The 20,660-nt window shown below is 42.4% G+C and overlaps 1 protein-coding gene across 11 annotated transcripts in view; it reads left to right on the plus strand.

Moving 5' to 3' along the window:
- The window catches only part of CSMD2 (CUB and Sushi multiple domains 2), a 322,375-nt gene that overhangs the window by 145,840 nt on the left and 155,875 nt on the right, over nt 1–20,660 (plus strand). For 8 of the 11 annotated variants that reach the window (XM_068657555.1, XM_068657554.1, XM_068657553.1 and 5 more), the window contains 2 exons: nt 11,799–11,911; nt 18,444–18,521. In XM_068657555.1, coding sequence (XP_068513656.1) covers nt 11,799–11,911; nt 18,444–18,521 — 191 coding nt within the window. Of the gene's footprint in view, nt 1–8,544; nt 8,678–8,730; nt 8,879–11,798; nt 11,912–18,443; nt 18,522–20,660 lie in introns of those variants that run through there. The other 3 variants (XM_068657562.1, XM_068657563.1, XM_068657564.1) reach the window with 3 other exon arrangements.

The raw sequence follows: 20,660 nt of genomic DNA on the forward strand, positions 1-20,660 counted from the left end.
ACAGTTGTATTGTTTGTTAATGGGATATATATAATTTTCTAGCAGCTGTTGCATGCAGGGGCAATGCCAGTTCTGAATAAATATAAGATTGGAAACAAATTCCCAGAAAGGCAGCTAACAATGCCTAGAAAAGAAAATTGCCATGGAGATGAATGTAAAAGATGATGAAGGCAGACACAGTCACTATATAAACATGCGTGGCTCTACCAAGGAGGAAGGGAAACTACTTTCTCTTGGTGGTTAGCTGTAGGGTACGACAAGAAACTATTCCATACCTGTCATGGTAATTTTTAAGCAATGGAAGAATTTGCTAACCAGCCGTGTTGAATCACTGTCAAACAGCGATGTTCAAGAGAAAAATGGATTGTGCACCTCTTTGAAGGAGGCTGAGGATGCTATCCATACTTCCTGGCCTTGGTGTGTGATCCTGTGGTGCTGAGTGTAAATGAGGGATGGGTTTTTGTCTCCTGTTCCACACGGAGACACGGCTGATTTACGTGGCGGAACAGACTCCAGCTTGTTCTCAGCCAGCTCTGCAGTGCCATAGTGCGTGAGCAGGGATAAAATCTCATTTTTGTCCCTGGACTGCAAAGCACAATGCTTGCAACACAGATCTGCAGTCTGGTCAAAAAAATGCTGAAGCTGATGGAAATGCTGCCTTAGAATGTTTTATAAAGTCAAATTATATCGCGGGTCTAGGTATTACTGCAAAATAGATCCTGGGGTTAGATTTTGAGCAAGATTCCATGGTTTGTCATTATGTCTCCAGTTGCTGGCACTTGGTGGTGATGCCGAATGCTGGAACTTGCTGAGAGCCCTGCCCTGTCCCACCACGCTTGGTGCTCTCTACAGGGAGGATGCACGAAGGCTCTTGCTTAAAGTAGTTAGAGCAGCTTTGAGGCTGGAATTTAAGGACAAAGTGGCTTCTGTGGATTTGGCTTGAAGCCATTATGCAGCTTTTCTTCAGTTTTGGACTTCATGCTAAATTAATATCTAGAGTAAATAAGCAGATGGTTCCACTAAGCCCTTTTCAACAGAAATTGTAGTCTCACTGTCACCCTACTGCAGTTGGAAGTTACAAAGTAAAACAGTCTTGACCGTGATAGTTCAAAATTGTTGTCTGCTAAAAGGACTGGAAATGTAGTCCCTTTTATGTAAGCACCCAGAGGTACTGCAGTGATGGATCCCTGTTCCAGTTTTCTATCTGCTTTCTGGAACAGAGCAGCACTCCTCCAGGGGCTAAGCAAAGGCCATAAGTGCACGGGGCTGTAAGAGTTGAGCACCCTATAAAAGCACCCTATAAACAACCTACGTAGGCTGCGATTTCTGGCCAGGAGGCACGTTGCCATCGTTCCGAGTTCATGTACGCTTCAAAATGATGAAAATAAAAATAAATGAAACTTTGATCCCCTTGTGATTTGATGAGGAGGGGAACGGGGCATGCTTTGGTGCTGCTGCCATCAATCAGCACCCCTTGGGCCGGCACCTTGGGGGCAACCGAGGCCCTAAGCAGCTGCAGGAGCGCTGGCACCCAGGGGCCGTTCATCACTTGATTAGTTCAGACTTTAGCCCGGAGGCAGGAGCCATTAGACCTGGCTTACACCTTCCTCTGGAGGCTTTACCATCTCACCTTGTTACACAGCCCATCAGTTCCCTTCATCTTTAAAAGGGAAATGGAAGTGCTGTGCCTGTAAAGATGTATTTTCTGCAGTTGGCGCGGTTGTGTGCCATTATTTATTATCAGCATTAAGTTGCAGTCCTATGAGAAACTCCAGTCACATTCAAATCCTACTGTGGTAAATGTGGAGCCAGAAAATAGTCTTTGCTCAGACAACTTGCTTTTTCTGATTACTTTCTTCATCCTGAGGCTGCTTTGCATTTTGCTGTAATTTCTACAGCCATGACTGCTGTAATTCTCGCATGTCTTCGTAGAGCTGTCGCTTACCTAAGCTTCAGTTTGCAAGTCTTGTTTTCTCCTGGTTTCTGGGACTCTTTGTTATGTTGCAGAAGAGCCTTTGTAGAAACTACAAAAACAAGAAACAAACTCAATTTTGTGTCTGGTCCAAATGTGGTTGAGCTCCAGCCTAGACTCCGGTTGTATCCGAAGCTTGGCATCTTCAATTTTTAATGCGACGTCGCAGCGTTAGGCAGTGGAAGGCAGTATCAGTTCAGAGTTTTATGAATTTAAAAGCAAAGGTGACTTGACCCGATTGTGCACCAGTTCCCAAAGGAAGCAACTTGTGCAGCTGGTGTGCTGGAAAACCGAGAGGCTGAAATTTGAATAATCTTTCAACTTCTTGGGCTCAGTCCTCAGAATTTCATGGGCTGAGTGTTGTGCAAACATGCCCCATGTCTTTCCAGTCTAATCTGTCAATAGAGAGTCCAAATTTATTGGAACTTAAGTGCATTGTTAGACTGACAAAGGCGTGAGTATATCTGTGCTTGCAGTGATGGAAACGGTTGCTATTTATCAAGTAATAAATAGTGTCTCTTGCTATCAACACATCTAACTCTGCCTGCACTGAGAAAAACAATCTCTGTAGCACTGATAATAAGGCAGAAAGGGTTTATAGGAAATTGTAATAAAGCTGTAGCAGATTTCTTTGGGGGATTTGCAATGCGGCATTAGTAAGCTTCAATTGCATTAGCTGTTCTTCTGTTATGTTGAATTAGTGTTTGTTTTCTCCTGAATAGAATAAATATAATCATGTTTGTTACCTTTCTTTTGGTATGACTGGAGCCAAATGCTGTTTCTGTAGTAGAAGTATTATGGTAAGTACTTTCATGTAATAAAATGCATCCGTTTCAGCAATATGGTCTCCTATTCCGGTACCTGCCATCATAGTTGATGGGTTTGTGTTCTTGCAGTCTTGCTTTCCTGAGCCATAAACAAACACATTTGTTCTGTCAGTTGACTTCCATTCTACTGAATCAGTTTGTAGTGAGGGTGGCTGCACTGAAGGCCCTTTTACTTGGGTGAAGGAAAACGGGCCCTTCTCTTTCCTTCTGCAAAAAGTCCACAAGCTCCCCCTGTTAGCAGTGCTGTTCAGTCCCCGAAACGTGTCCTCTGCAGGAGAAAGAGCCTTTTTTATAGCTTCTGGTGGTGACCCACCCCAAAGGGTCTGCATCAACAGAGTGGGAGCTTTTCATGCCCTAGGATGTGGCTCCCCAGCAGCTGGTGCACAGCAAAAAGCCACACCAGACCCCATCCCACTCGGCAGTGTTTTGCAGTTGAAGCAGGAGCATGGCTTTAGCTGCATTACGATGAAGACAGACTCTCTTTCTGTTCATGGCCAGCTTGACTACTTCACAATTACCTTTATGCACCATCTGCATTTTGCTCATTGCTGTCGTAAGTGGCATGTCAAATTATGCCTTCAGGTTGAAGTGGATTTTATTCCAAAAATGCAAATCTAAACTCTGTTAATGCCTTGAAAACTAAGTATTTACCTACAAGATAAGCCATTTGCTCTTTTATATTTAATGCATGCTTATATATGCATGCATGTGTATATATACGTATGTAATTCTCTGTGTAAATGTAAGAAACTAATTATGTGTAGTAGGGAGGTGTGTGCATAAATACTGGTTCGCTTAATAAGAATTCCTCAGAGACCACCTTATCTGTTGAATTGCTCCATTGTGACAGCTTCAGAAATACACGTGGACTAATGGATTCTTTCAGTAAGTGACCATAATTAATCTAGCATGGAGATCCAAGAGAATTCAGACTAATGAGACTGAAATAATTTTGAAGCATTTCATAGGTTAAGGAAAACAGCAAAGAAATTAGATTGTCAGATCCCCTGCACAGCGTAAATTAGTTTGGCTCTGTTGTCTCCAGTGGAACCACGTTGACTTGTATCAGCCAAGATTTTGGTTTACGTTCTTTTAAAGATGAGCTAAGGAATGTCACTTAAAAAAAATGAAGAATTAAGAAAACTTCAGTGTAAAGGCTCTGGGAAAAAAAAAAAAAAGAAAAAGTATTGATTTGCTTTTAGCCAGCAAATTTATCTGGGAGCAGGCATTAATTAAGGTTGATGTCAATGACTGATGGTTTGCTGCCGCACGGAAATGCTTTCATCTTTAGATGGAATGGGGGTGGGAGGAAAAAGAGTAAGCAAGCTGAGTGATAAACTAATCAGATTTCATTTCCATTACTGTTTTTGGAGGTGGTAGAGGCAGATATCACAACTGGAAGGCTTTGGGAGAAATTTGTTGCTCTTGGAGCTGAATCTGAATTCTGCTGTTAAAAGATCCATGCAGCTCTTCTGAGAGAAAACAGGCAGGTGGCAAGAGTATTTGAGGTCAAAAGTGCTGTGACCTAGTTAAATCAGGAGGGGAATTTAGCCCTAGAGCTGCATCCAGGAACTAAGAATCAGGTGGAATCCGAATTGGGAGGCTTCTTTCATTAAGATGCAGGTGTATTCTTTCCATCCCCTAGAGCATTTAGTGAGGAACAATAACTTGATCTAATTATTCATTTTCCTTGTGAAAGTCCATTGTGCTGAGATGTCTCTCGTCACCAAAAAATGAGGTGTAGAGGTGCTTAAGTATACTTTGTTTAATAGAGCAGACATGCTAAATAAGATGCTCAGAATTGATGGTACTTCACCTCTCATGATAATTTGAGCAGAGGTTTGGATGAAAAGTTAAAAATACAGGTGAAGTGAATAATAATGCACAGCTATGAATATCCTCAGCAATATGTCCCCTAGTAGTACTGAAAGGAAGAATCAGTCCCCAAAGAGCCCCGGTGCTGCCGTGTGATGGAGCCCCGGGGGCTGTGGCCGTGAGGAAGCTGCGGGCTGTGACTAGGCCGCGCCATGGGGCCGCCAAGCAGCGCTGGGGGCTGGGGCTCAGCTGGTGCCAGCTCCATGCCCCGAGCACACAAAGTATGGCTCAGCAACACTTATATGAGATCCTGAACGGTTGGAATGATTAACTTCAGGTATCTCTGAGATGCAGAGGTTTGGGGTTAGAGAGGAGAGACACGGAGACGAGCAGAATGACTCCGAGCCTTCCCCAGTCGCGTATTGCTCGTGTCTGACGTGGCCGTTGCTGAGTCAGAGTCCCACCAAGGTGTCAGAGGTGCCAGGTATTCCCTATCCCATCAGTCAGAAAAGGTTTTTTTCTGAACCTTAAAACCTCAGAGCTCAACTCCCAGTCCTGCGATAATGTTGGTGTGACCTTGGAAATGCGAGCACCCCTCTCAGGCTCAGCTCAGTCCCTGCTGAATCATAGCGCAGTGCTGCTGCTGCCACTAAAGCCCTGATGTTGTTTCTATTTTTTTTTTTTTTAAATCTGTTTGGGCTTATTTAAGATGGTGTCTGGCTACATTCTCATTCTGAATAGCACCAGGGCTTGTCTGTGCCTACAAGTTCATGCTTAAATTCATTCTCTCCAAATAACGCACTCGATGTAATGGGATTTCAAGTAGAGTTCCCAACTCCAGTTGTGACCTTTGACTTCAGGTTTTCTTACAGTCGGTTTGTGTAGCATCTGCACAATGAATTGCTCGCTGTGTTTGGTTCTGTAGGAAGTACTGCGGTCAAATTCATACTTATAAAATTTCAGGGTAGTTCAAATTGGATCTTCTGCCTGCAAATATCTCCTTCTACTATTCTAGTGCTCTAACTCACTTTCTGACGTTTTATTGATTTTTCTTTTTCTTTCTTTCTCTCCATGTGGAACCAAATTAAAGCCGGAATTGGGATTGTAAATAGATAATGGTGCGTGAATGCAGATTAATCATTGCCATCCATGTACAATAATACTAATTGCGCCAAGGGAAGAATGGCTGACTGAGTGGTATAAATATTTAATGCTTGATTCCAATGTGAAATACAAGAGTGAAAGAAGAAATAAAGAAAATAGTTGAGAAAACCACACTTCGCTGCTTTTGCTCAAAAGAACAGCTTTGATACCATTAACCTTCCCGTATTATGCAATAAAGGAGAATCGTAGGAGCTGTGTTTAACTTGGTGGTTTCAATTTCACTTAAAAATAAAATGTCTTAGAGCTTACTTTAAAAATGTTGGAAGCCCTTTGGGATAAAACTCTCAGAACGGGGTGCTAGAGAGGTGCATCTCTGACAGGCCATCTAAACTTGCAGCCAGTGTGCAGGGTGGGGGCCCGGGGACAGGGTGAGGGTTAGGAGCTGTCTCGACAAAGTAAAAGGGAAGAGTAAAATTCAGAAAATCGGAAAATGCTTCAGGGGTTTTGGTTTGAAAAGGAATAATGAACTCACAAGTGCCTGCTGGAAAAAAAAAAAAAAAAAAAAAAGGTTATGGAGTATGTTGGATGTTATTGCTGAATATCTGTGTTGGCTTTTTGTTTGTTCTTTTTCCCCCAGAATTTAATATGGTCTGAAATTTAACCAGATCTAATACCTGGTACAGCAGAAGGAAAGCTTCATGTAGTGTACCATGCACGTATCTGCAGCAGATTAATCTGCTTGGAACCTGAGAGCAGTGCCTGGCATGCCCATATTTCTCTCTAGTTCATTTAAAACCTGTGATCACAACATGAACTCTTGTCTTCTGCCGGGCCCCTCCTAATGTAGTCCTCCTCTGCCATGCTGATGGAACAAACAGCTGGGACTTGCAGCCTGATCACAAATGTGCGTAAATAAACTGTTCCACCGACCTCGTTCAACCACAAAATGACCCAAGTGCTCCTAGGGCAGCTTTTTTTCCCTGCTTATTCAGAGAAGAGCTAAGATTAAAATGGTTGTTCGTGTTCAAAGCCTCCTGTCTGCACAGGAGCAGGTCAGAAGCTCTCTGTTCTCCCTGTTCTGGGTATTTACCTGGTGAGATCAGCTCCTGTGGGGAGCCCGGAGCCTGCTGTCCTCAAAGCTCCCCGTATGTGCTGGGAACGTGCCTTTCGTTGCCTGTATCACAAAGGACTGTGACATAAAAAGCTAAAATCTGTTCTCTATGCGCTGTGCATAGGATGAGCTTAAATTGCGGGAGGGAAGAAAAAATCAGGCTTGGCTATGAAGAAACACATTATTTCTAAATCCTCACTGCCATTGAGTTTTTCCTGGGGCTGGTAAATGCTCTGCAAGCAATTACAGGAGCTCCTGGGCTTTCTGAGCACTGGTTTCTCCACACTGGTTGCTTGACATTGGTGTTGAGGACCCTTCAAATTTGATCAGCATTGTTCAGTATATTACAGTATCTTAGGCATATTTTAACAGGTTCTTTCTCATGCAAAGTGTTCATGTGGTTGAAATGGTAAATTGTGATTTTGAGGGTCTTTTATAGGTAGAGCACAAGCCAGTGCCCAAAAACAAGGTCAGCAGGGGACGAGACCAAAGCCAGGGCTGAAATGAGCTTGTTCCTTGTCCATCCTCCTTTGCCTCTGCTGCCTCTGGTTGCCTCCAGAGAGCAGTTTGTATTTGCAGGCTCAGGCACGGCTGTGGAGGCTGCTTCTGGGAGCAAGCTCAGTTCATTTCCTTCTCCAAGTGACTCCTGAATTGAGACGATATTTAATACAGAATGGGTACTGAATTCCCATCAGTGAGCAATGGTTATTGATTTTACTTTAAAAAACAAGCCACCACCAATTCTTACATTGCTAGTTAGTCATCCCAGAGCCCAGATTTCCAGTTAACATGCTGTCATATTCAGGAAGCTGCATATTTAATCCAGTGATTCATATCTCCTGACGATGGCAGCAGGGAAGAGGAGGAGGAAGAGGAAATGGACATGGAGAGGCTTGAAAAGTTTTTGCAAATTGCTAATAGACTTTAAAAAAAAAAACAGACACAAAACCCTGGAATACTGAAAAGTGCAGTAGCGGAGGTCAAAAATAGTCCAATGAGTCATGTGAATAAAAGCCCCTCTGTTAGAAATCCAATCATTTATTGGGCTAATGGTAGGAGTGGAAACTTCAGCTACTTAATGTAGTACGAAAGTGTGTTGGGGAATGCGGAAAGAAGTTTCAGCTTTTAATTAGCTCTGGGCGTTTTAAACTCTCTGTGATGTATTTCCTCCTTATTGAAGACAACAAGGCAGCGCTGGGTTTATAAAACAAAAATAACGTGACCTTGAAAAGTTGGAGGTATAAACATCATGTGCTCCGTGTCACAGCGCAATCAGCGCCCTCGCCAAGAGATTGTTTTAGCCTTTACCGTGTGCCTTTTTCTTTCGGGTTGCTGTCACTTTGCCTGCTGGTGTAGCAGTGCTAACGGGTGCTGACTGGTGTTACCCCTATGCACAGACTCATGGTGGTGGCTCATGCAGAAGATTTGGGGTGTTTTCTCTGCTTTTAGTGATTGCTGTTGCCTTTTGCCTGCTGAGCATTCTTCCCATTTCATCTGAGATTCAGCAACAGCAGCCAGGGCATTTGCATTCAAGGACCATGCAGCTGCTTCAGATCAACTGTGTTTATCTGTAATTAAATATTCCATTATCAATTAACCATTAATGCTTCCTAGTGATTATTTCAAACCTGTGGGAGCCTTGTAGTGAAAAGGTAGTAGTTAACTGCAGGTGAACATGATGTTTTCTATTAAAAGCATAGCCGTAGCCATTTGATTTCTTACCCATCAGAACATTTCATCCCTGACCTATCCAGTCTGGTGCTGGGCAGCGTGATTTCATTGGGAATGAGCCCTTTTTTCTGCCGTCGTGCACCTGCAGACTCAGTGGCAGCAGCAGCTGAGAAAAAGGTGGGAGATGGGGATGCTTTTGGTCCGGCTGTGTGATGGTGGCTTGCCTGCTGCCTGGATAACGTGAAGCAGGAGAAGCTGCAGCTCTGGGATCACAGCTTGCAGCTTCCAGCACGTTCCCTCCTGCAGCACTGGGTTTTGTCTCCTCTGCAGCCCCGAGTGCCAGATAGAGCTACTCAGGTGAAGCAACCTGTGTCTGAGGTAGGGATTTGATGTTGGGTGGGTGGCCATCTGCAGGCACAGTTCAGCCCACCACAGTGGTTTGTTTGTTTTGTTCTTTGGGAGGGTTCCCCCCAGAAAAACAAACAAACAAAAACCTGTTGGTGCTTTTCCTGTGGTGCCTGGTGCTGTACCATGCGTCCATCCTGGACACTTCCATGGGGTACCCAGCCAAAACAGCCCTGCTGAGGCTCTGTTCTCAGCCTGAGACGTGTGTGAAAAGGCAGCAGCTGCTTTCTTCCTCCTTGCCATCACTGTTGGTGTGTCTCAGCTGGTGCTCCAGTGCTGCTTCAGTGCAAAATCCGAGTTGGATGCCGATGGCCAGCAGCATCTGGGATCTAAAAGAGCTCCAAATCCTGCAACCTGACGTTAACAATGAGCTGCTTAACTTCAGAAATAAAAGGAATAGGGAGATAAAAGTGAAAAGAGGGAGTCTGTTCAGCTAGAGCCCTGGAGAATACAGTCTTTTTGTGAGCTGGGAGTTTGAGCAGTGGTGTGTATGGAAATGAGGACCTGATAGTGATTTCTTGGCTGATTTAGTCCTTTCACAAAGCTGTCAACGTCTTAAGCAAATGGCATATGGTGCTGATGAACTTCCACGCAGGAAATTCAGGGAGTCATTGTCCCTCACCCTAAATCTTCTATAATACTTTACAACAGTGCAAAGCACTTGTGGTTATGACTGGTTATTTCTCTATACTTCTGCTTTTGCCTTCAGAATTTTATTTTTTTTATGGTATTGCAAAGGTAGCAAGTAGTACTGTACGTTAATTTCTCCAACTGGTCTTCAGTGTGTCAGTTCACTCAGCTGGTTGAATTTTAGCATTTCACTTTATGTATGCAGGATTCTTGGAAGTTAATAGCAGACAATTCATGGATGTAAAAGTAGGTATATGTGTAAGTAAACCACTAGTCAGCAGGCTACAGAATCTACTTCTTGAAAGGTTATGTAGTAAAAATGGGCTGGGGGAAGAGGAGGGTGAAATTCTGCAACATTCAAGCAGGTTAACTTTATTCCTCTCTAGTTCTTACACCAGGTAATCGAATTAATCAGCTCTGCGCAGTTATGAAAGCAAAATTTGGCTCTGCATACCTAAAGATTCTTTATGAGAAGTTTGACTATTGATTCCAAATAATATAAGAGTCTTTGGGGGTAAGAGTATTAAGTTTAAAGATGTTGTCATAACAACCAGCCGTGGTAACTTTCTCAGAATTGGTTTTAGACATCCCATGTTTGATCTCAGCCCAAAACGTGTTTGTTGGAACTTAATTATTTGAAAAAGTATCAAATTAAAACAGTTTCAGCTAACTTTGAGTTAATCAAGGATGGAAAAACGCCATATAGAAATCATTTTTGGAAGACCTGCTATTTCAAAAGGGTCGACAAAATTGGCACAAAAATATCAATAGAGAATTTTTCAGCAACAATCTTAAACAATTTTATAGTGTAAAGAATGTTTTCAGTCATGCTTCATAATTATGCAGAATTCAGCTTAACTCTCCAAAATAATACGTGGTTTAGTCTGTACTGTAGGTGGCAGAGGTGCATTAGTTATGCAGCATAATCATCTCTGCTGCTTCATTAGCGGAGCAGGATTACGCTGCAGTTCATCTACCATTAATAAATAAGCTGCCAAGTATCAGCCTGCTCCCCTGCTGTTGGCTTTAGAAAAAAATAAGAGCACCTTTGGAGGTGTTAGGTGAGTGAAGGACTTTTAAAATACTTTCTAGGCTTCAGTTCTACTCCTGAAATTGGGTAGTTATATTAAAAATGCAAGTATCCTCCTGAATCTAATAGATATATGGAATACTTTTACCTTCATCTAAAAAAAGCACAGATATTGAAGTGCTAATATTTTTTAAATAAGTGACAGTCTGTGATTAAAAAAATCAAATGGGCTTTAGCTAACAATAATAGGATTCCATAATAGCTTTTGCCATGGTGGTGGTGTTCACCTTAGCGTGGTTAATGTTAACATTATGTAGCTCAATTCAAGGGTGCTGTGACTTAGGTAAACATCGTTCCGTACTAAGGCTTGGCGTGTGACAACTCAACCAGGAATTATGGCCTAAAGTTTAATAAAGCAAACACTATTTTTTTTTTTAAAGAGGTATAAAGTGGTACGAAGAAAAAAAGTTGTTGAAGGACTGATAAAGGGCTGTGGAGCTTTTCACCTCATGTTTGATGGTTATAATCTTCTCTGGGTTGGGATAGATCATAAATCATTGCTTCCTGCTGCCTATTCCAAGTAAAAGAAAATTGTTCTTGCAATGCTTTATCTCCCTCAGTTAAAATAAACTTTATTCTTTTAAAGAAGAGTTACCCAGACATGAAGACAGGAACTGAATGAGCTTGAGAGCCGAGCTCACCTCGCTTGCTTTAGATGTAGTATGCCCCCTGAGATGATTTTGTGATTTCAGTGCGATATCAATAAGATAACAAAAGGTGACGGTTATGAAAGCACTGCTGCTCTGGAGGAACGTGCAGAGCTCCTCTAGTTCAGTGGGGTTCTGTTCCTTCCACTCTTCTTTGTGGTGCAGGAGTGGCCAGCTGCAGCGGGTGCTGCTATAGATGCCTCCCAAAAGGGCTTAAGGGCTTCCTTTCCCTGTTCCCCTGCTAGCTGGGCGTGGGGCAGGGCTGCATCTTCCTCAGCTCCATCCCCAGGGTGCTCGCAGCAGCTGGGAGGACTCATGCACACCTCTGAGCTTTGGGGCTGAATGCAAAATGAGCGTTCTCATCTGATTTTTCTTTGGTATGGGGCGCTTGCTTTGAGCATATGGAACTCATTCAGGATCTCTGATGTTCGTGTAGGAGGAGGGTTGCCTGTGGAAGGACAGGTGGGTTTGGTGCAATTCACAGTCTCCAAATAACATTTGGCTGTTATTGGTTGGTTTCTTGCAGGTTTACCGGAATGAATCTGCCGGCCCCGGTTATCAGCAGTAAAAATTGGCTGCGGCTTCACTTCACATCAGATGGCAACCACAGGCAGAAGGGGTTCAGTGCCCAGTATCAAGGTAAATGCTCACTGCCCTGTTTGGTTATTCATTGTGCGCCTTTAGCCAAACTTTTTTTTTCTCTAGGAATCCACAATTAACTTCCTGCATGATTATTCTCTGCTGTTAACCTTAATTTTCTAGCTGGGTATCCAGGTGTTGTCGCATGGAGAGCTGCTCTTGGCAATGTATTGGAAATGCAAACACTTGAGAGCTACCGGAAGATTCATTTGCAATGTATGCTTTGTTAGAGGAAGCAGATGTTCCTTTACCTGCAGCTTCGCAGAAGGTGCCATGTGGGTAACGGCAGCACAGACAGGGTGCCACGAGGCAAAGAGCAGTGCAGTCCCACAGTGACTGTCTGTGTTTTACTCTATGCTCAAGTGAGATGTCGCTGGGTCTGTTTTGAATGAGATCTAAACTATCCTGTATTTACTGGTTGTCTGTAGAAGAAAAAAAATCAGGATTGGGGTCTAAGAATGCTGTTGGGTGAGAGGAAATTCTCTGGGACACAAACTGAGCAGAGACAAGCTCCCAATCTGAGGCTTGTCAACAACTGTGGGGCACTCCAGTTCAGTGCATCCTTTCTGTGACCAAATGGTCACCAGAACAGGTGGCTTTGAGGGGCTTATTTAGGGCTGCTGACACCCTTCTCCCCAAGGATTTTGGAGGGTTTTGTGGGTGCCGTGGTGCAGCATTGCTTGAGGCAACCAACTCCAAAGGCAGGGTCAGGAATCGGGGCATTGAAGCAGGGAAGGAGCAGGAACATCTACCCAGCTCCTCATCCACTCTCCAGAGTTTTTTCTGTGTTGTTCAACAGCTTTCCTCAAAAGGAGGGAACATGACATGGATAAAGAAAAGTGCCATAGCCCTAGACTGACAGGAACAATGTGGAAGGGAGATGATGTTCCTTTCATAAATGTATAAACCAGTTCTGTTTGTTCCGTGTTTGTTTAACCTTAGCAATGTTGTCATGGCCTCAGCATGGGCTTTGCTTTTATGAATCACTGTTGCTGCCTAACTTTCCGTATAGTCCTTTAATGTATAATTTTTTTTATTTTAAATTATAATTAAAAACATTTTTTGTTTTGTTTAGTTTTGTTGGTTTTTTTTTGACTGTATAACACAGATGACTGCACGCAGCTGATGACTCTTGATACAGCATTTTCCTTTGCAGTCATGATTGCTGCTTTCTATTAAAACACCTGTATGAATCATCCTTTTTTCCTAAATAGAAAAGTAAAGATTAATGTTATAATTTCCTCTGATTAGATAAATGTCAGGGGGTTCTAATCTAGCACACTCCTTGGAAACTTTTGTTAGATATAATGAACTGTGCTTTTGTGTATTGAGTATTTAAAAGATGAACTTAAAAATGTGCTGTTGAAATGGCATTGAGGGAGGACCTCTAACTAGGTGGCAAAGGGAATCTGAAACCCATTCTTCAGTAACTTGCTGGTTTTATGGCATTTGTCAGGGCCTCTCCATCTGTTAAGAAAGATTTCAATACTTAAAATAAAAAAAAAAAAAAAAGAAAGAAAAAGCACCAACAAACAACAACAACAAGACAACCTGGGGATAAAGGCAGGATTTTTTGCAGTCAATGGAATTTGTGTCTACAGAACATTAAAGATGCCAATGCAACTTCAGAAAACTCAGCATAACCCTTTCAGAGGAGCACAACCTTGTTTGAACATAAATATTTTAATGGAGATAAATAAGTAAGTAGCTACAAAATAGGACATGTAATGCCAGATAAAGTAGAGCAACTAAAATGTGTTTCTTAGCAGTAGAGCTGTAAGTGAACCTTGGGATTGTCCAAGAGCAGGAAGGAAGGGAGGGTTAGGATGAATCTAATTCGTTGTCTGTTTTCCAAAGATGTTCCCCGTTTATTAACATCCTGTATCCTCTGAGACAGCATCTGGCTTTGTTGATAATCTATAAGAAAGTCATTTCCCTTCCAACTTGTTTAACATCGATATGTAGTTTTAGCAGAACGCCTTCTTCATATGTTCCATTTCAGCTCTTCCTAATCCATGCCCTTGTTTGGGCATCTCTTTAGGAATGTAAAAGCAAGGTTAGATATAAACAGCCCATGTACAGGTTCTCTTTATGTTGAATACAGTTAAATTCATGCCTTTGCAGGGAGAGTGGAAGTATTTTTCCCTTCCCTGTTGCTTTTATGTAAGGTGAATCTTGCATTCTTGCAAATAGCGTGTTCCACACCCTGTGAAAGCAAATGGAAGGGGCCATAGATAAATTGGTGCATTGATCTTTTTTCTTTCGTCCTCCCACCTCCCGCTCCCTCTGTCTTTATTCCTGAATACGTGCTGTGTACCTGCAGGTGATAAGAAAATAAGCTCGATGTGCCTTGCTCAGGACAGGCGGCAGTAGGGGTTAGAAGCCAGGTATTGTCAGTCATCAGCGTAGCGATGAGGTACTGTAAATGAGGTAATGAAAAAGCTGCTGAATTCAAAATGATGCTAAACAGATCTAAATAATGATCTGCCTGGTGTAGTCCATCTCTCCAGCACATATTTTATTGCTTAAATAGGATCCTGAATTGCTTTTTAGCTGATTGTTACCAACACATAATTGCATCTTTTATTGATCTAACCCTCCCCATTCCCTTCCCCTTCTGTCCTGCACTCTCAGGTAGAAAGACAAATGGGGGTGAGTTTCAGCCCGTAGCACAATGCAGAGTACTGGCAGGCTTGTCATCTTTAATAATGGTCTGATGAACTATTTTGCACATATTGTACTACCTAAAAGGCTTTTAAAAATATATGTATATCTATATATCCTTAATTTTTGGCAGATCTACCAATCCTCATCTTGGATCACGCCTGTGGGCTGCAAAGGGGCTAGAGCGTATGCTCTGCAACCTGTTAAGTCTCCTGAGCAATCCTGAGAAAAAGGGAAAAAGAGGAAAATTCAGGCACTTGTTACAGGATCTGACTCCTAAAGCTGTTTAAGCTGTTCCTTAGACTAGCTAATGGCAGGCATAAATGCAGGAAGGGTGTCATTTCGCTAGGTATGCATACAACCCTATGGGTGTTTGAAAATAGTTGCAGGTGAGGGAAGGTGATTTCTCTTCACGTCCAGCTCAAGCGAAAATCCTTGTAAGCAACCTGCAGTAATATCACAGATGATACTAGAGCACCCCAGCAGGAAGAAAATAAAGTAGAAATCCGATTCAAGCCAGCCAATATTTCATGGCAACTCCCCAGCAAGGGAAACAGAGTTTCATGGAATAGATTTTTGCTGAAATATGGTGTTTTTTGGTTTTTGTTTTTAAATTAAAAATAAATAAATGTCTCCTTAAATTCTTATTTAGAGCAACATGAAACAGTTTAAATAAAAAAACATCCCAGACTGCTTGCTTGCTGGAAAAGCTTTGTAATATCATCTTTCAAATTTGACAGGACACTGAGCATTCCATTAGATCTATCAGGTACGTGTGAGCAGCAAAACCCTCCGGAAAACAGAGTAACTTCTGTTCGTCCAATTAGCCTGACACAATCCTTTGCAGTACTGTTCCACATTCAAATTTATAAACAATATAGATTTTCATATATTGGATTTTTGAGGGCATAGCTGGGGGAATTGTTCTTATTTATTTTTTAAAAAAAGAAAGCAATATACTGTATTCTGACTTGCTCTAATCTAAATTGAGTCATTTGTAAACCTTGGCTTCATCATTACGTCTCCATGTAGTAAAATGAAGGATTAAGGAGAGGGAGTATGCAGTGAGCTCATTACCAATGATCATTGAAAGAGACGGAATGCAATTAGGGTAAACACGATCCGTGCTTCATGGGTAATGTAGTTCAGCCTCCATATTTTAGGATTGATCATGGTAGTGATGGTCTGCTTTCTGCTGCGTGTTTTCATTACCGTTGGGTGCTTTTGAGCTAAGTTTTCCATTAGAGTCACAAATCTGGAGTGGGTTTTCTTCTGTGGGCCTGATCCTAAAGGCAGGTCAGGAATAAAGTCGAACCTTTTGGCATTGCTGAGACACGTTGTGGCTGTGGTGTCAGCATCAAGGCCGCAGGCGCAGGGATCGAAAAGCCGTGGGCTGGTGATGGAAAAGCTTTGCTTGATTTTTAGGGGTCCAAGCTTGCTTTACCATGCAGAAATCAACAGGGCAGTGCTTCTACTTGTGTGACCAGGAGACACGGTTACTGGTAATTGCGTGAGTTAACTTCCGATGGGAAGGTGCAGAGGGTAAAAATGAAAATTAACTTTCATAAAGCTCCTCTCTTCCTGGTGGTGCTCCGAAGCATTTTACAGAGCAATGAATTAGATACTGCACAGTCACGAGCCATTCTATGGCCTGTAATAGCTCAAATTTAGCTGTAGATACTTGGGCCTGACAGTGTTTTATTGACTGGGAGGGAATATTGGCTGGGATTACGAGCTTCCCCGTGTACTTGCTTGGTACAAAGCCTCATTACCTGCGGTGTTTCGGAGGGCAAGGCACTGTTATCCCCATGGCAGTGGGAGCACTGCGCTGCAGAGGCTCAGCACCGCGGGGACAGGAGCTCGGTGTCCCCAGGGATTGCAGCTGGGCTGAGCAGGGTGCTGGGGTGCCCACGAAAAGCACCCCATGAGCAATTCCCACTCTGGTTTTGCAACAGGGTGCACACCTGAGTGCTGTCCCAACCCAAAATAGTGCTGCCTGGGTTCATCCTGCACAGTGAGTGTGTTATTAGTCCTGTAATCCTGGGGCCTTTTCATTTCTCATTTGTGCTTTAAAGCTGTCACTGTTCTAGTCGAGACAGGATCCAGATTTCCCCAGAAATTTTAGATTTTGTAGCCTCACATTCTCTTTTTTAGGCCCTTGATACAGTGAGTTATGATAAAAACCTTGAGCTCAGACTACAAAGGTCCCAGAATTGTCGTAACGTGACCTGAAGGGATATGTTGCTGTTTGGGATGTTCTGAGACGTGCTGTTTTTTTCTTGGAGCGTTTGCAGATGGATTACAGTCAAAACGAAACAGGCATGTCGTAGATTTGCTTTGAAATTGGCATACTGTTAATTATTTTTCCCTCTTTATTAAAAAAAAAGGCAATAAACCTCCAACAGATTAAAGATACTAATACTAGACAACGTAAGCTTTTCTTCATGAATATTTTTAAAGCTAATTCAGACCTCAGTTTGAAGTTATGCTTTATTTAAAGAGAAGGCAAAAAGCTTTAGCCAAATAATGAACAAAAAGCTCCAAGCTAGCATCTAGCAGAGTAAAAGCGCTACCTTAGGTAAGCTTCAAGGAATAATGCTTGACATCTCCCTGTCTGAAGCTCCTGCAAACAGATGTTATTAACATTTTTTAAAGCCAAAAAAAGTATGATTAAAAAGAAAACAACTCGTTAGTTATATTGGTAATTTTTCTTGACAACTTTGTCTTCAAAATGTGCTAATTTAGAGATCAAAGTAGGATGAGATAAAGAACGAGAAAAGAACAGTTTGAAGTGAGAGATGGACTGCCTTTCTCCGCAGATGATAACTGGCTCATCAGAAAAAGGATAAACTGATACGGGCATCATGCTTTCTGATGGGAAGTTATTCTTTCGCTGCATTAACTTCAAATATGCCAGTAAAAATTCTGCTGCATCTTAGTCAAAAATATCTGTATTTACGCTGCAGGGAGCTGTGGTGTCTCTCTACGGGTATCCAGAGGGTTTTGATGGCGTGGATTTTGTGCAAAACCCTCTGGTGTAGAGAGCCTTGGTAACAGCCAAGACCAGAGAATAGGAACAAATAGTTGCTTGGTTGTGTTGGGAAGCTTCCTATCGCCTAGAAGGATGGGACTCTTTTGGCAATGGATAGATCAAAATCTTGCCGCTACCCTCGTGTGTTTTCTCATCTAGATGAGGTTTAGAGCAGGGAAGGTCAGGACCTGTGATGGAATAGTCATGAAGATTTTATAATTGAGATGCTTATGGCTATTAACAGTGGGTCTGTAAATCTGTACTACTCTTTGCCAGTAATGTGACTTTAATATTGCCCTTTTGTTTGATATTTTACTGCCTTTTTATGAATCTAATGCTTCTGTAGTTCTCGTGTACAATTTTCAGGTTATGGGGTGTCCCTTTTGAGAGCTGTATTCCCACAGAAGCAGGGAATGGCCTTGCTCTGTACTGTGTTATAATGTTGTAATTGCATCAGCAAAACCAAGTGGAACTTACCATTTTGCTCTTGAGATCCCTAAAGCCTCTTAGATCTCCCCTCTTGTCCATTTCCCAGTTTTGGTACATTAAGCAAAATGGCATGGTTCCAGAGGGTTGGGGATTGCTTGCCCAATTTTTATATTCAATTGGGTCAGCTGGACGGGGTCAGTTCTATGAGGACACTGGTCCAGATCTAACAAAGGCAAATGAACAGAGCAACCCTGTGGCTCTGAGGGCTTGGGAAAAGTTGTCTAAGATGCATGATATCCTAGAGTTTGGGTAGTGTCCAACTGTTGCTGTATTCTCATTTTAAATAACCACTAATGCTTAGCTAAATCCTGTCCTTGTATTTTTGCTTTGTTTTAAATCTGTCTCTAGTCAAAAAGCAAATGGAGCTGAAGTCCAGAGGGGTGAAGCTAATGCCAAGCAAGGACAATAACCAGAAGACATCAGTGTGTAAGTTTTCTGGCTCCTCCGTATGCTCTCTTTGTATAATGATCTCCTTGAACATTTCATTTGACTTTCCAATAATCTCTAAAACTTTGTCACTCTTGAAAGTTTTAATGCCTTACCCTCTCCTCCCTTTGCATTACTGCATCACTTCCTTCCAGTGCTCTATTCACAAGCATATACTAACCCCTTAAAGTGGGAACGCAGGGGATTGGTGTGTGTGCATTTAATATATACTGTATGCATCCAGTTTGGTGGCAGACTGGGGTTCATTATTTGTCGTCTTTTAGTTTGGAAAGTGTCAAAATGTAAACAACGTTGAAAACTGAATTAATGTTACTGTAAATTTAGGAGAAGGGCTAAGGAACCACAAAAAACAAGTGTTAGAAAACGTACAGAATCAGTAGCAGTCTCTCTGTTTTTCTCTTTGCATTTTATGTAATTATTCGTTCCTGCAGAAAAATCATGCCACTTCAGTCTGCAAAAGCTTATACTACTGACTTCTGTGGTCCCCGTATTAGTTTCTTGCATTCAGTATATCTAGTGTTTGGTATCTGTTAGAGGTGTGCTCAGAACGTCACTTTGTCACTGGTGTGTTTTCCTCCTGCAGTAAGTGAATCTGTTAGGTCATTCATCTTTGCATTAGGTTCCTTCCGAGCGAGACTCGGAGTTTCTTTATGCACGTGGCTCTGGGCAGGTGACTGGGCTCTAAAAGGGACTCAAGATTAAACAAGAAGGATCTGAATTAACTCCATGTTATATCGTATAGAAATTTAAATAGGAGCAAAGTGCAGTATTTCCTAAATAGTTTTCTGGGGGGAGGATGTAATTGTTCATTCTCTGCATAGTCCATTGCACCCATCAAAGAGGTACTGTTTGGACATTTCACTCGCCTGAACTTCAGATGCAAAATTCAGTTAAGAAAAATGGATGAACTGAATTTAAAACATCACTCACTGTCTGTCTGAAATGAAAATGGCTCACTTTTAGGTTCACACGAGTGCTTGTAGTCTCCAGTTATACAAAGAGAAAGGTCCAACGAGGTAAACAGCAGGATGTAAATTGCCCAATATCTCCAGAGTAGAAAATGCTGGGGTGTGTTTAAAGAAAATAAACTCACTTTTAAGAAAAGCCCTGTATCCAGGATGCTTTCGGTCCTATGAAATATTCTTGCCAAGAAGAATTTAACCTTTTGAGGTATGATAAACAGTTGACTTCACTGAGGGTGAAATTACGTTGGAAAATACCTCTTACCTTTGATTGTGTGGGCACCGGAGCTCCAGAAGATGTGAGGATGTGTTTGGTGTGGGATTTGTGTGGTCTTGGATATCGGGGTTTGTGGGGAATGGAGTCGTAACCAAGTGATAAGTGTTGGCCTGTTTTGGACTTGTTAGTTTACACTATGTAAGTGTCAAGAATACACAGGATTCCCATTTTACCTTCCTGCACACCCTAGGATGCTTCCCAGTAGCATTTTCTTCAGTTGTTATTGAATGTTACAGTACTAAACCAAAGGACCCAGAACAGCACTCTAAATAAATTAGTGTACAGAAGTGCCCATTGTGAAGCTGAATGTTTGGGTTTCTCTGTGGCCAGGTAGCAGCAGTCTGCTCTGCTCCTGGTTTGCGTGTCAGGACCATTGTCAGCACTAACCCTTCAGGGGTCCTGGGGAAGGTGTTGGGGACCGAGTAACAGACCAGAGCTGAATTTTCCTTTTTAGTGTACCCTGCTCTGTCTCAGTCGTGCTCCACTTCGGAGGATGAAGTTGTAGGAAATTCTTGGTACTTCTGCCCAGCCTGTCCTCACCCAGTGGAGAGCAGACTGCAGCCTTCAAAGCTGCCAGTTCAGCACCCTGTGCAGTGCTCCTCATGTCGTATTTGATAAGGCGAAACAGCGATAGGAGGGCAGCTTAGCCTGAAATCTCTTAAGGTATATATCACTATACAGTGATAGTACTGTGGCCCAAATTCCTTTCTGTTACCAGCAGGGTGTTTGGTGCAATCCTGGTGTCTTTAGCTTCGTCCACGTACACTGCTCTCAGCAATGTCTGGATTGTAAACCCCGATTAACCTCTATCCTGCACAGCCTTCTGCTGCCACACTTCTGTTACAGTAAATTTTCAACCTCAGGAATGCTGATTCTGTA

The sequence above is a fragment of the Anas acuta genome, chromosome 21 (assembly GCF_963932015.1).
Source record: "Anas acuta chromosome 21, bAnaAcu1.1, whole genome shotgun sequence".
NCBI lineage: Eukaryota > Metazoa > Chordata > Aves > Anseriformes > Anatidae > Anas > Anas acuta.